Source organism: Salvelinus alpinus, chromosome 5 (genome assembly GCF_045679555.1).
Source record: "Salvelinus alpinus chromosome 5, SLU_Salpinus.1, whole genome shotgun sequence".
Taxonomy (NCBI): domain Eukaryota; kingdom Metazoa; phylum Chordata; class Actinopteri; order Salmoniformes; family Salmonidae; genus Salvelinus; species Salvelinus alpinus.
In genome coordinates this window covers 4,388,034-4,405,525 of record NC_092090.1, presented here as the reverse complement: position 1 = coordinate 4,405,525, position 17,492 = coordinate 4,388,034, and the positions used below count along the sequence as shown (strand labels likewise).

Below are 17,492 nucleotides of genomic sequence, written 5' to 3'. Positions count from 1 at the left end.
TGGGTGTGTTACAGGGCAGTTAGGGTCATGGCTATCTCCTGTCTTACAGGGCAGTTAGGGTCATGGCTATCTCCTGTGTTACAGGGCAGTTAGGGTCATGGCTATCTCCTGGGTGCGTTACAGGGCAGTTAGGGTCATGGCTATCTCCTGTCTTACAGGGCAGTTAGGGTCATGGCTATCTCCTGAGTGTGTTACGGGGCAGTTAGGGTCATGTCTATCTCCTGAGTGTGTTACGGGGCAGTTAGGGTCATGGCTATCTCCTGAGTGTGTTACAGGGCAGTTAGGGTCACGGCTATCTCCTGAGTGTGTTACGGGGCAGTTAGGGTCATGGCTATCTCCTGAGTGTGTTACGGGGCAGTTAGGGTCATGGCTATCTCCTGAGTGTGTTACAGGGCAGTTAGGGTCATGGCTATCTCCTGAGTGTGTTACAGGGCAGTTAGGGTCATGGCTATCTCCTGAGTGTGTTACAGGGCAGTTAGGGTCATGGCTATCTCCTGAGTGTGTTACGGGGCAGTTAGGGTCATGGCTATCTCCTGAGTGTGTTACAGGGCAGTTAGGGTCATGGCTATCTCCTGTGTTACAGGGCAGTTAGGGTCATGGCTATCTCCTGAATGTGTTACAGGGCAGTTAGGGTCATGGCTATCTCCTGAGTGTGTTACAGGGCAGTTAGGGTCATGTCTATCTCCTGAGTGTGTTACAGGGCAGTTAGGGTCATGGCTATCTCCTGAGTGTGTTACAGGGCAGTTAGGGTCATGGCTATCTCCTGTGTTACAGGGCAGTTAGGGTCATGGCTATCTCCTGTCTTAAAGGGCAGTTAGGGTCATGGCTATCTCCTGAGTGCGTTACAGGGCAGTTAGGGTCATGGCTATCTCCTGTCTTACAGGGCAGTTAGGGTCATGGCTATCTCCTGAGTGTGTTACAGGGCAGTTAGGGTCATGGCTATCTCCTGGGTGCGTTACAGGGCAGTTAGGGTCATGGCTATCTCCTGTCTTACAGGGCAGTTAGGGTCATGGCTATCTCCTGAGTGTGTTACGGGGCAGTTAGGGTCATGTCTATCTCCTGTCTTACAGGGCAGTTAGGGTCATAGCTATCTCCTGTCTTACAGGGCAGTTAGGGTCATGGCTATCTCCTGTCTTACAGGGCAGTTAGGGTCATGGCTATCTCCTGAGTGTGTTACAGGGCAGTTAGGGTCCTGGCTATCTCCTGAGTGTGTTACGGGGCAGTTAGGGTCATGGCTATCTCCTGTCTTACAGGGCAGTTAGGGTCATGGCTATCTCCTGTCTTAAAGGGCAGTTAGGGTCATGGCTATCTCCTGAGTGCGTTACAGGGCAGTTAGGGTCATGGCTATCTCCTGAGTGTGTTACAGGGCAGTTAGGGTCATGGCTATCTCCTGAGTGTGTTACAGGGCAGTTAGGGTCATGGCTATCTCCTGTCTTAAAGGGCAGTTAGGGTCATGGCTATCTCCTGAGTGCGTTACAGGGCAGTTAGGGTCATGGCTATCTCCTGAGTGTGTTACGGGGCAGTTAGGGTCATGGCTATCTCCTGAGTGTGTTACAGGGCAGTTAGGGTCATGGCTATCTCCTGAGTGTGTTACGGGGCAGTTAGGGTCATGGCTATCTCCTGAGTGTGTTACGGGGCAGTTAGGGTCATGGCTATCTCCTGTCTTACAGGGCAGTTAGGGTCATGGCTATCTCATGTCTTACAGGGCAGTTAGGGTCATGGCTATCTCCTGAGTGTGTTACAGGGCAGTTAGGGTCATGGCTATCTCCTGAGTGTGTTACAGGGCAGTTAGGGTCATGGCTATCTCCTGAGTGTCTTACAGGGCAGTTAGGGTCATGGCTATCTCCTGAGTGTCTTACAGGGCAGTTAGGGTCATGGCTATCTCCTGTCTTACAGGGCAGTTAGGGTCATGGCTATATCCTGAGTGTCTTACAGGGCAGTTAGGGTCATGGTTACCCCCTACAGACAGAGAGTTAACGTTTAGAGTGGAGGAGGTTGTGTTTTCAGAGAGAAGGGAGGATTAAGTTTTATTCAGTGTCCAGGGGCCTTTTTGGAGTCTTATTCTGGATGGATTTCTGCTGACGGAGACCGTTTGCTCTTCGTAAGACAGTATCTGCTTTTATATAGAACAGAGGGAACGTCAATGATTTGGCGTTCAAAGAAAACAAATGACAGAGGATTGTGCTCTCTGGCTGGACATTTGATAGTCACTGCTTTGCTCTTCAGCATGCTGGAGGAATTAAACCATTAATTTAATTCCATGAGATGGTAGCAGCGTATCCTCCCACACACTGGCTCGCTGGCCTTTCTTTCACACACACTACACACATGCCAGCTCACACACACTACACACACACACACACACACACACACACACACACACACTGACTCGCTGGCCTTTCTTTCATACACACTACACACATGCCAGCTCACACACACTACACTACACACACACTACACACACACACACACACTCTAACTCTGGCTCTCTGGCTTTTCTTTCATACACACTACACACATGCCAGCTCACACACACTACACACACACACACACACACACACACACACACACACACACACACACACACACACACACACACACACACACACACACACACACACACACACACACACACACACACACACACACACACACACACACACACACACTAACTCTGGCTCTCTGGCCTTTCTTTCATACACACTACACACATGCCAGCTCACACACACTACACACACACACACACACTACACACACACACACTACACACACACACACACACACACACATACACACACATACACACACACACACACACACACACACACACACACACACACACACACACACACACACACACACACACACACACACACACACACACACACACACACACACACACACACACACACACAGGCTCTCTGGCTTTTCTTTCATACACACACGCCAGCTCTCTCTCTCTCTCTCTCTCTCACACACATACACACACACTGCTTGCAATGTTACCAATGTCCAACTTGCAATGTCCAACTTGCAATGTCCAACTTGTAAGTCGCTCTGGATAAGAGCGTCTGCTAAATGACTTAAATGTAAATGTAAATGTAAATGTTACCACAAGATGTCACTCAAACTTAAGAAACCTACAAATGTAACTGAATGCTGATTTCATTGTAATTACTAACTTGAATATATCGAACAAAACAACTTTTCTACCGATTAATGCATTAGTTCCAGGACATTTCAGTTCATTTATTACCAAATTCAATAGGCAGTGGACCAGTGAGTAAAACTCAGTTGACGTTTGAATAAGCTGTTCGCAATTTGATTGCGCATGCGCGTGACTTTGAACGGAACGAGGCTCCGTAGTTATAGTAAACATGGCGTCCGACAGTGATAGCGACGGAGATTTTGTTACTTTTGGAACCCCATTAGAACCGCTAGAAGAAGGTAACGTTCGTTTTACTTTGTATTTGACATTAATACAGACATTTAATAGTTATTGTGAGGGAAAGATTGATCAACGTGGTGTTTACGAGTTGCTGTTAACGCCTCCATGTCTCTGTTAGCTAACTAAAGTTAGCCATGCTAACACTCTCGTTTAGCCCAACAGACAGGGTTCGTTCGTTGTCATGTTTACAGTTGATAACTTGTTAGTACAGATATCATATCAGTAACACCCCGTCTCAAACTAAGACCTTAATCATTCATTCATTAGACGAGCTCTAATCCCTTGCCACGTTGACATGTCTGTACCTGCTGTTCAGTGACACTTTCCCCACGTCGGAAGGTACAGTATATCTATAATCCGTAACGTTAGACTGTAACTATTATTTGGGCATCGTTTACATTAACGAGCAGTGCACAATATAGTCTTTAATTCAGTTTTTAATTGCAACCCCGGACGACTGTGTGATCTCGCTCTCCGTAATTTTCATTTTCAACCTCTTTCCTGACCCAGATTGTAATACCAACATGTTTCACCATAGTCCCTGTGCCCATGAACACCAAGGTGACCTGTCTAAATGACTATCGCTCCGTAGCACTCACTTCTGTAGCCATGAAATGCGTTCCTAGCACCCTGGACCCCATCCAATTCCCGTACCGCCCTCAACAGATCCACTAGCATCCGTGTGCTAGGCGAGTATCCGTCGGCTCGCTAGCTCTGGTCCAGGGCATCAGTGTGCAAGGCGAGTATCCGTCGGCTCGCTAGCTCTGGTAGAGCGTGTTATGTTAACCCCTGTTGCTTGTGCAGCTAGCTAGTACACACAAAGCTAACTAGCTAGTACCCTCCTGTACTCCCTGTTCACTCGGGGCAGCACATGGCTGCTGGAGCCAGAACCTATCAGAGAAGCATTCGGCTGCAGATTGTTGGCTCTGGACGCCACCTCGTCGCTTCCACTTCTGTCTCTGGCCAGAACACATCATTGACATCCGTGTAGGGTGGCATCTGAAAACTGAATTTAATACTTTATTGTAAACTTCTCGGTAATGTAAATGATGCCCGATTTTGTTGTTGTTGTAAGAACCATGTAATGATTATGGATATACCTTCTGACATGGGAAAAATGCCACTAAGCAAACAGGTAGTTCGTCGACCCTATTTGGGCAATAATTTCTCTTTCTGATCGACCTGGTTCTGGTCTACAGAAACCAGAGATGTAGTAAGATATTGTGTTGTAGTTTTGATGTCACTTCTTTGTCTAGTGCTTCCTAAAAAAAGGGGGTATTTCCTAACCAGCTAATTTCCTAGTAGAAAGTATTACTCTACAATATCATGTCTGCTGATGTTTTGGATCAACGTGTGTAGATGAACCTCTGAGGAAGCCTATCCCGCTGCACGAGCAGACCGTGAAGGATGAGAAGGGACGCTACCAGAGGTTCCATGGAGCCTTCACTGGGGGGTTCTCTGCCGGGTACTTCAACACCGTGGGCACTAAAGAAGGTTGGTCCTGCTGTGGCAAAGGAGTGGGAGGCTGACTCACACAAACTCTCACTCAGACACACACACACACACTTTCTCCCTTTCTTACCCTCTCACTCACTCAGAGACGGTAGCGTGTAGGCCTGTTAATGTCATCATGTGTTGTTTAACCAGCTTCTTTCTGGGGCTTGGAGCTAATACCATACTGAGGGACCTCACCATACCATATTATCACCATACCATATTATCACCATACCATATTATCACCATACTGAGGGACCTCACCATACCATATTATCACCATACTGAGGGACCTCACTATACCATATTATCACCATACTGAGGGACCTCACTATACCATATTATCACCATACCATATTATCACCATACCATATTATCACCATACTGAGGGACCTCACCATACCATATTATCACCATACTGAGGGACCTCACTATACCATATTATCACCATACTGAGGGACCTCACCATACTATATTATCACCATACCATATTATCACCATACTGAGAGACCTCACCATACCATATTATCACCATACCATATTATCACCATACTGAGGGACCTCACTATACCATATTATCACCATACCATATTATCACCATACCATATTATCACCATACTGATGGACCTCACCATACCATATTATCACCATACTGAGAGACCTCACCATACCATATTATCACCATACTGAGGGACCTCACCATACCATATTATCACCATACCATATTACCACCATACTGAGGGACCTCACTATACCATATTATCACCATACCATATTATCACCATACCATATTACCACCATACTGAGAGACCTCACCATACCATATTACCACCATACTGAGGGACCTCACTATACCATATTATCACCATACCATATTATCACCATACTGAGAGACCTCACCATACCATATTATCACCATACTGAGAGACCATACCATATTATCACCATACCATATTATCACCATACTGAGGGACCTCACTATACCATATTATCACCATACCATATTATCACCATACTGAGGGACCTCACTATAGCATATTATCACCATACTGAGAGACCTCACCATACCATATTATCACCATACCATATTATCACCATACCATATTATCACCATACTGAGGGACCTCACCATACCATATTATCACCATACTGAGAGACCTCACCATACCATATTATCACCATACTGAGGGACCTCACCATACCATATTATCACCATACCATATTACCACCATACTGAGGGACCTCACTATACCATATTATCACCATACCATAGTATCACCATACCATATTACCACCATACTGAGGGACCTCACTATACCATATTATCACCATACCATATTATCACCATACCATATTACTACCATACTGAGAGACCTCACCATACCATATTATCACCATACTGAGAGACCTCACTATACCATATTATCACCATACCATATTATCACCATACTGAGAGACCTCACCATACCATATTATCACCATACCATATTATCACCATACTGAGAGACCTCACCATACCATATTATCACCATACCATATTATCACCATACTGAGAGACCTCACCATACCATATTATCACCATACCATATTATCACCATACCATATTATCACCATACTGAGAGACCTCACTATACCATATTACCACCATACCATATTATCACCATACCATATTATCACCATACCATATTATCACCATACCATATTACCACCATACCATATTATCACCATACCATATTATCACCATACTGAGAGACCTCACCATACCATATTATCACCATACCATATTATCACCATACTGAGGGACCTCACTATACCATATTATCACCATACCATATTATCACCATACCATATTATCACCATACTGATGGACCTCACCATACCATATTATCACCATACTGAGAGACCTCACCATACCATATTATCACCATACCATATTATCACCATACCATATTACCACCATACTGAGAGACCTCACCATACCATATTACCACCATACTGAGGGACCTCACTATACCATATTATCACCATACCATATTATCACCATACTGAGAGACCTCACCATACCATATTATCACCATACTGAGAGACCATACCATATTATCACCATACCATATTATCACCATACTGAGGGACCTCACTATACCATATTATCACCATACCATATTATCACCATACTGAGGGACCTCACTATACCATATTATCACCATACTGAGAGACCTCACCATACCATATTATCACCATACTGAGGGACCTCACCATACCATATTATCACCATACTGAGAGACCTCACCATACCATATTATCACCATACTGAGGGACCTCACCATACCATATTATCACCATACCATATTACCACCATACTGAGGGACCTCACTATACCATATTATCACCATACCATAGTATCACCATACCATATTACCACCATACTGAGGGACCTCACTATACCATATTATCACCATACCATATTATCACCATACCATATTACCACCATACTGAGAGACCTCACCATACCATATTATCACCATACTAAGAGACCTCACTATACCATATTATCACCATACCATATTATCACCATACTGAGAGACCTCACCATACCATATTATCACCATACCATATTATCACCATACTGAGAGACCTCACCATACCATATTATCACCATACCATCACCATACCAGAGACCTCACCATACCATATTATCACCATACCATATTATCACCATACTGAGAGACCTCACCATACCATATTATCACCATACCATATTATCACCATACCATATTATCACCATACCATATTACCACCATACCATATTACCACCATACTATATTATCACCATACCATATTATCACCATACCATATTATCACCATACCATATTATCACCATACTGAGATACCTCACCATACCATATTATCACCATACCATATTATCACCATACTGAGAGACCTCACCATACCATATTATCACCATACCATATTATCACCATACTGAGAGACCTCACCATACCATATTATCACCATACCATATTATCACCATACTGAGAGACCTCACCATACCATATTACCACCATACCATATTACCACCATACCATATTATCACCATACCATATTATCACCATACCATATTATCACCATACCATATTATCACCATACCATATTATCACCATACTGAGGGACCAATAGTGAAAGTAGTATCAGTAGGTAGTAGTAGATAGTGATTCTCTAGGTGTGTTGGGGGGTGATTCTCTAGGTGTGGGGGGGTGATTCTCTAGGTGTGGGGGGGTGATTCTCTAGGTGTGGGGGGGTGATTATATTGATATTATATAGTCTAAGAAATCTTGCGATATGTGACTGTATGAATCACTACTTGTTTCCTATCGCAGGCTGGACACCAGCCACCTTTGTTTCATCCAGACAGCAGAAAGCAGGCAGACAGAATGCCAGGCCAGAGGACTTCATGGATGAGGAGGTAGGACCACAAAACATGTCATATTATCTGACCAACAACAGCATGAAAGGACTGATCACACTAACTACTTCCCTTCCAACCCACGTCACGGATGAGGAGGAACCTAGAATCTGAAAGAGAACACATTATACATTCTAGAGAACACATTATACATTCTAGAGAACACGTTATACATTCTAGAGAACACAGTATACATTCTAGAGAACACAGTATACATTCTAGAGAACACATGATACATTCTAGAGAACACATTATACATTCTAGAACACATTATACATTCTAGAGAACACATTATACATTCTAGAACACATTATACATTCTAGAGAACACAGTATACATTCTAGAGAACACATTATACATTCTAGAGAACACATTATACATTCTAGAGAACACATTATACATTCTAGAGAACACAGTATACATTCTAGAGAACACATTATACATTCTAGAGAACACATTATACATTCTAGAGAACACAGTATACATTCTAGAGAACACGTTATACATTCTAGAGAACACATTATACATTCTAGAGAACACATTATACATTCTAGAGAACACGTTATACATTCTAGAGAACACATTATACATTCTAGAGAACACATTATACATTCTAGAGAACACATTATACATTCTAGAGAACACATTATACATTCTAGAGAACACAGTATACATTCTAGAGAACACATTATACATTCTAGAGAACACAGTATACATTCTAGAGAACACATGATACATTCTAGAGAACACGTTATACATTCTAGAGAACACATTATACATTCTAGAGAACACATTATACATTCTAGAGAACACATGATACATTCTAGAGAACACATGATACATTCTAGAGAACACATTATACATTCTAGAGAACACGTTATACATTTTAGAGAACACAGTATACATTCTAGAGAACACGTTATACATTCTAGAGAACACGTTATACATTCTAGAGAACACGTTATACATTCTAGAGAACACATTATACATTCTAGAGAACACATTATACATTCTAGAGAACACATGATACATTCTAGAGAACACATGATACATTCTAGAGAACACATTATACATTCTAGAGAACACGTTATACATTCTAGAGAACACGTTATACATTCTAGAGAACACATTATACATTCTAGAGAACACATGATACATTCTAGAGAACACATGATACATTCTAGAGAACACATTATACATTCTAGAGAACACGTTATACATTTTAGAGAACACAGTATACATTCTAGAGAACACGTTATACATTCTAGAGAACACGTTATACATTCTAGAGAACACGTTATACATTCTAGAGAACACATTATACATTCTAGAGAACACATTATACATTCTAGAGAACACGTTATACATTCTAGAGAACACGTTATACATTCTAGAGAACACGTTATACATTCTAGAGAACACGTTATACATTCTAGAGAACACGTTATACATTCTAGAGAACACGTTATACATTCTAGAGAACACAGTATACATTCTAGAGAACACAGTATACATTCTAGAGAACACGTTATACATTCTAGAGAACACAGTATACATTCTAGAGAACACAGTATACATTCTAGAGAACACGTTATACATTTTAGAGAACACAGTATACATTCTAGAGAACACAGTATACATTCTAGAGAACACGTTATACATTCTAGAGAACACATTATACATTCTAGAGAACACGTTATACATTCTAGAGAACACATTATACATTCTAGAGAACACGGTATACATTCTAGAGAACACATTATACATTCTAGAGAACACATTATACATTCTAGAGAACACATTATACATTCTAGAGAACACATTATACATTCTAGAGGCCACATTATACATTCTAGAGAACACATTATACATTCTAGAGAACACATTATACATTCTAGAGAACACAGTATACATTCTAGAGACCACAGTATACAATCTAGAGACCACAGTATACATTCTAGAGAACACGGTATACATTCTAGAGAACACGGTATACATTCTAGAGAACACGGTATACATTCTAGAGAACACATTATATATTCTAGAGGCCACATTATACATTCTAGAGAACACATTATACATTCTAGAGAACACAGTATACATTCTAGAGACCACCGTATACATTCTAGAGAACACGGTATACATTCTAGAGAACACGGTATACATTCTAGAGAACACGGTATACATTCTAGAGAACACGGTATACATTCTAGAGAACACATTATACATTCTAGAGAACACAGTATACATTCTAGAGAACACAGTATACATTCTAGAGAACAAAGTATACATTCTAGAGAACACATTATACATTCTAGAGAACACAGTATACATTCTAGAGAACACAGTATACATTCTAGAGAACACATTATACATTCTAGAGAACACAGTATACATTCTAGAGAACACAGTATACATTCTAGAGAACACAGTATACATTCTAGAGAACACAGTATACATTCTAGAGAACACAGTATACATTCTAGAGAACACGTTATACATTCTAGAGAACACGTTATACATTCTAGAGAACACGTTATACATTCTAGAGAACACGTTATACATTCTAGAGAACACGTTATACATTCTAGAGAACACGTTATACATTCTAGAGGCCACGTGTTATACATTCTAGAGGCCACGTGTTATACATTCTAGAGGCCACGTGTTATACATTCTAGAGGCCACGTGTTATACATTCTAGAGGCCACGTGTTATACATTCTAGAGGCCACGTGTTATACATTCTAGAGGCCACGTGTTATACATTCTAGAGGCCACGTGTTATACATTCTAGAGGCCACGTGTTATACATTCTAGAGGCCACGTGTTATACATTCTAGAGGCCACGTGTTATACATTCTAGAGGCCACGTGTTATACATTCTAGAGGCCACGTGTTATACATTCTAGAGGCCACGTGTTATACATTCTAGAGGCCACGTGTTATACATTCTAGAGGCCACGTGTTATACATTCTAGAGGCCACGTGTTATACATTCTAGAGGCCACGTGTTATACATTCTAGAGGCCACGTGTTATACATTCTAGAGGCCACGTGTTATACATTCTAGAGGCCACGTGTTATACATTCTAGAGAACACAGTATACATTCTAGAGAACACAGTATACATTCTAGAGAACACATTATACATTCTAGAGAACACAGTATACATTCTAGAGAACACAGTATACATTCTAGAGAACACATTATACATTCTAGAGAACACAGTATACATTCTAGAGAACACAGTATACATTCTAGAGAACACGTTATACATTCTAGAGAACACGTTATACATTCTAGAGAACACGTTATACATTCTAGAGAACACGTTATACATTCTAGAGAACACGTTATACATTCTAGAGAACACGTTATACATTCTAGAGAACACGTTATACATTCTAGAGAACACGTTATACATTCTAGAGAACACGTTATACATTCTAGAGAACACGTTATACATTCTAGAGAACACGTTATACATTCTAGAGAACACGTTATACATTCTAGAGAACACGTTATACATTCTAGAGAACACGTTATACATTCTAGAGAACACGTGTTATACATTCTAGAGAACACGTGTTATACATTCTAGAGGCCACGTGTTATACATTCTAGAGGCCCCGTGTTATACATTCTAGAGGCCCCGTGTTATACATTCTAGAGGCCCCGTGTTATACATTCTAGAGGCCCCGTGTTATACATTCTAGAGGCCCCGTGTTATACATTCTAGAGGCCCCGTGTTATACATTCTAGAGGCCCCGTGTTATACATTCTAGAGGCCCCGTGTTATACATTCTAGAGGCCACGTGTTATACATTCTAGAGGCCACGTGTTATACATTCTAGAGGCCACGTGTTATACATTCTAGAGGCCACGTGTTATACATTCTAGAGGCCACGTGTTATACATTCTAGAGGCCACGTGTTATACATTCTAGAGGCCACGTGTTATACATTCTAGAGGCCACGTGTTATACATTCTAGAGGCCACGTGTTATACATTCTAGAGGCCACGTGTTATACATTCTAGAGGCCACGTGTTATACATTCTAGAGGCCACGTGTTATACATTCTAGAGGCCACGTGTTATACATTCTAGAGACCCCGTTATACATTCTAGAGACCCCGTTATACATTCTAGAGACCCCGTTATACATTCTAGAGACCCCGTTATACATTCTAGAGAACACGTTATACATTCTAGAGAACACGTTATACATTCTAGAGAACACGTTATACATTCTAGAGAACACGTTATACATTCTAGAGAACACGTTATACATTCTAGAGAACACGTTATACATTCTAGAGAACACGTTATACATTCTAGAGAACACGTTATACATTCTAGAGAACACGTGTTATACATTCTAGAGGCCACGTGTTATACATTCTAGAGGCCACGTGTTATACATTCTAGAGGCCACGTGTTATACATTCTAGAGGCCACGTGTTATACATTCTAGAGGCCACGTGTTATACATTCTAGAGGCCACGTGTTATACATTCTAGAGGACACGTGTTATACATTCTAGAGGCCACGTGTTATACATTCTAGAGGCCACGTGTTATACATTCTAGAGGCCACGTGTTATACATTCTAGAGGCCACGTGTTATACATTCTAGAGGCCACGTGTTATACATTCTAGAGGCCACGTGTTATACATTCTAGAGGCCACGTGTTATACATTCTAGAGGCCACGTGTTATACATTCTAGAGGCCACGTGTTATACATTCTAGAGGCCACGTGTTATACATTCTAGAGGCCACGTGTTATACATTCTAGAGACCCCGTGTTATACATTCTAGAGACCCCATTATACATTCTAGAGACCCCATTATACATTCTAGAGACCCCATTATACATTCTAGAGACCCCATTATACATTCTAGAGACCCCATTATACATTCTAGAGAACACATTATACATTCTAGAGAACACATTATACATTCTAGAGACCCCATTATACATTCTAGAGACCCCATTATACATTCTAGAGAACACATTATACATTCTAGAGACCCCATTATACATTCTAGAGACCCCATTATACATTCTAGAGAACACATTATACATTCTAGAGACCCCATTATACATTCTAGATAACACAGTATACATTCTAGAGAACACATTATGGAGGAAATAAGAACTTTGTCAGCACAACAACCATTTCCCTCGTGAACCACATGACAACATGGGATGTAAATGTGTTCTATCTCCTCAGGACCTGGGGGAGCACGGCATCGCCCCCAGACAAATCACCACTACAGCTGACTTTGCCTCAGGCAGGAAGGATGTGATCAGGGACAAGGCCAGAGTCATCACCGCTCTATCAGCCCCTATCCCAGGGGACACTGTCCTGGAAGACTTGGTGGCTCCAGCTAGGTAACTAACCACCGGGCGGAACAGACTAGATGTGGTCATTCTGGGCCCGTATGTCTCAAGTGTCTAACAGTAGACAGTAAAGGGCTTTTCAATAATCAGGACCTCTCTGGCCATGTAATAATTAATTGTGAGCTAAATGGTATAACTGATCCTAGATCAGAACTACTCCTATTGACACAGCCCCTGGTATTCAGTGAGCTAAATGGTAGAACTGATCCTAGATCAGAACTACTCCTATTGACACAGCCCCTGGTATTCAGTGAGCTAAATGGTAGAACTGATCCTAGATCAGAACTACTCCTATTGACACAGCCCCTGGTATTCAGTGAGCTAAATGGTAGAACTGATCCTAGATCAGAACTACTCCTATTGACACAGCCCCTGGTATTCAGTGAGCTAAATGGTAGAACTGATCCTAGATCAGAACTACTCCTATTGACACAGCCCCTGGTATTCAGTGAGCTAAATGGTAGAACTGATCCTAGATCAGAACTACTCCTATTGACACAGCCCCTGGTATTCAGTGAGCTAAATGGTAGAACTGATCCTAGATCAGAACTACTCCTATTGACACAGCCCCTGGTATTCAGTGAGCTAAATGGTATAACTGATCCTAGATCAGAACTACTCCTATTGACACAGCCCCTGGTCTTCAGTGAGCTAAACGGTAGTTGCAGTCTGCCTTGTATTGCTCCTCAGTGGACTGTCCTTGTTGACTTCTGGCAGGTCCTCCATGGGGGTGGAGTTACTGAGGAAGATGGGCTGGAAGGACGGCCAGGGGGTTGGGCCCAGGGTGAAGAGGAGGCGGTGCAAGCAGAAAGCAGGTGGGTTTACACGTGCCTCTGACTGTGTCAAAGCAGCAGCGTTGGAGCCCAATACGTGGCATGGACTGTACAGATGGACTCTCATAAAGTATTATTTTTAGCTTGTGAGTAAAATCATTCTAAAAATGGTTCTTTGTCTTTTCCAGATTCAAGGGCGCTCGGCTCGGCCTCGCCTCCCAACGGTTCATCGGAATCACAGGTAACAGTGGTTTTCTTTCAAATTGTGTTCGTTTTTAAATTTCCATTTGATATAAATCGATATGTAGTTTTTTTGTAGAACAGTGGAACTACTTCCTGTCGCTGCAGTAGACTCTCAGCTTAGCAGCGATATGCAGCTTGTTGTAGAACGACTTCCTGTCGCTGCAGTAGACTCTCAGCTTAGCAGCGATATGCAGCTTGTTGTAGAACTACTTCCTGTCGCTGCAGTAGATTCTCAGCTTAGCAGCGATATGTAGTTTGTTGTAGAACAGTGGAACTACTTCCTGTCGCTGCAGTAGACTCTCAGCTTAGCAGCGATATGTAGTTTGTTGTAGAACAGTGGAACTACTTCCTGTCGCTGCAGTAGACTCTCAGCTTAGCAGCGATATGTAGTTTGTTGTAGAACAGTGGAACTACTTCCTGTCGCTGCAGTAGACTCTCAGCTTAGCAGCGATATGCAGCTTGTTGTGGAACTACTTCCTGTCGCTGCAGTAGACTCTCAGCTTAACATCGACATGCAGCTTGTTGTAGAACTACTTCCTGTCGCTGCAGTAGACTCTCAGCTTAACATCGACATGCAGCTTGTGTACCTGTGACGTACCGTTCCGACACAAAATGACGGACGGTCCGATCAGCGAAGGAGCGTGAAGGCGGGACTCCCGAGCCTCCAATGGCTGTGGAGATGTAACCCGATACCCCATAGTCATCCGAGGAAGGGAAGCTGTCAGACAGAACAATCACGAAAACGAAGTTGATTTCTAAGCTAATTACCTTTGATAAAACATTTAAAATGAAAACGAAAGTCTCCTAAAATAGGTGACTTAACGTTTACCCCTCCCACCACGGCAAAGATAATGTGATTTGATTGGTCCATAACCTCTACTGTTAAACCGCAGGATGAGGAGGACGGAGAGTTCGTCCCCGCAAACGTGACCTTCGCTCCTAAAGACGTGACTCCTATCGACTTCACCCCTAAAGTGGACCGTCACGGCCTGGGCTACCGGGGTCTGAACCCGCTGGCGGCCCTGAGGGGAGGTCCGGGCGCGGGACACATCAACCTGTTCACCATGGACTCAGACAGGACCAACAACCTGTTTGGAGAGGACAAGAAGGGTCAGAAACGCAGAGGAGGAGTGGCAGGACAGGTACGTGTGTATACCTGTGTGTGTCTCTCATTGTTTGTTTACTTGGTCAGACTTCTACCCTGTTTGTAATAGTAGGTAAACGCTGTCTGACTGTTGTCAGCTCTAATAGTAGGGAAAACACTGTCTGACTGTTGTCAGCTCTAATAGTAGGGGAAACACTGTCTGACTGTTGTGTCAGCTCTAATAGTAGGGAAAACACTGTCTGACTGTTGTCAGCTCTAATAGTAGGGAAAACACTGTCTGACTGTTGTCAGCTCTAATAGTAGGGAAAACACTGTCTGACTGTTATCAGCTCTAATAGTAGGGAAAACACTGTCTGACTGTTGTCAGCTCTAATAGTAGGGAAAACACTGTCTGACTGTTGTCAGCTCTAATAGTAGGGAAAACACTGTCTGACTGTTGTCAGCTCTAATAGTAGGGAAAACACTTTCTGACTGTTGTCAGCTCTAATAGTAGGGGAAACACTGTCTGACTGTTGTCAGCTCTAATAGTCGGGAAAACACTGTCTGACTGTTGTCAGCTCTAATAGTAGGGGAAACACTGTCTGACTGTTGTCAGCTCTAATAGTAGGGAAAACACTGTCTGACTGTTGTCAGCTCTAATAGTAGGGGAAACACTGTCTGACTGTTGTCAGCACTAATAGTAGGGGAAACACTGTCTGACTGTTGTGTCAGCTCTAATAGTAGGGAAAACACTGTCTGACTGTTGTGTCAGCTCTAATAGTAGGGGAAACACTGTCTGACTGTTGTCAGCTCTAATAGTAGGGGAAACACTGTCTGACTGTTGTCAGCTCTAATAGTAGGGGAAACACTGTCTGACTGTTGTGTCAGCTCTAATAGTAGGGGAAACACTGTCTGACTGTTATCAGCTCTAATAGTAGGGGAAACACTGTCTGACTGTTGTTGTCAGCTCTAATAGTAGGGGAAACACTGTCTGACTGTTGTTGTCAGCTCTAATAGTAGGGGAAACACTGTCTGACTGTTGTCAGCTCTAATAGTAGGGAAAACACTGTCTGACTGTTGTGTCAGCTCTAATAGTAGGGGAAACACTGTCTGACTGTTGTCAGCTCTAATAGTAGGGAAAACACTGTCTGACTGTTGTGTCAGCTCTAATAGTAGGGGAAACACTGTCTGACTGTTGTCAGCTCTAATAGTAGGGGAAACACTGTCTGACTGTTGTCAGCTCTAATAGTAGGGGAAACACTGTCTGACTGTTGTCAGCTCTAATAGTAGGGGAAACACTGTCTGACTGTTGTGTCAGCTCTAATAGTAGGGGAAACACTGTCTGACTGTTGTGTCAGCTCTAATAGTAGGGGAAACACTGTCTGACTGTTGTCAGCTCTAATAGTAGGGGAAACACTGTCTGACTGTTATCAGCTCTAATAGTAGGGGAAACACTGTCTGACTGTTGTCAGCTCTAATAGTAGGGGAAACACTGTCTGACTGTTGTGTCAGCTCTAATAGTAGGGGAAACACTGTCTGACTGTTGTGTCAGCTCTAATAGTAGGGAAAACACTGTCTGA

At 42.4% G+C, this 17,492-nt stretch overlaps 1 protein-coding gene and 1 long non-coding RNA gene across 9 annotated transcripts in view; one reads left to right on the top strand and one right to left on the bottom strand.

The window, feature by feature from the left end:
- Positions 1-2,775: 2,775 nt before the first annotated feature.
- On the bottom strand, positions 2,776-7,594 carry LOC139575444 (uncharacterized). Its single transcript, XR_011674945.1, has 2 exons — positions 7,228-7,594; positions 2,776-6,500 (listed from the first exon to the last, which is right to left on the bottom strand). It is a non-coding gene; the product is annotated as an uncharacterized lncRNA (long non-coding RNA).
- The window catches only part of gpatch1 (G patch domain containing 1), a 46,731-nt gene continuing 32,586 nt past the window's right edge, over positions 3,348-17,492 (top strand). For all 8 annotated transcript variants that reach the window (XM_071400408.1, XM_071400407.1, XM_071400403.1 and 5 more), the window contains exons 1-7: positions 3,348-3,447; positions 4,808-4,942; positions 8,320-8,405; positions 13,643-13,803; positions 14,530-14,627; positions 14,774-14,826; positions 15,722-15,970. In XM_071400408.1, coding sequence (XP_071256509.1) covers positions 3,378-3,447; positions 4,808-4,942; positions 8,320-8,405; positions 13,643-13,803; positions 14,530-14,627; positions 14,774-14,826; positions 15,722-15,970 — 852 coding nt within the window. In that variant the 5' untranslated portion in view covers positions 3,348-3,377. The remainder of the gene's footprint in view (positions 3,448-4,807; positions 4,943-8,319; positions 8,406-13,642; positions 13,804-14,529; positions 14,628-14,773; positions 14,827-15,721; positions 15,971-17,492) is intronic.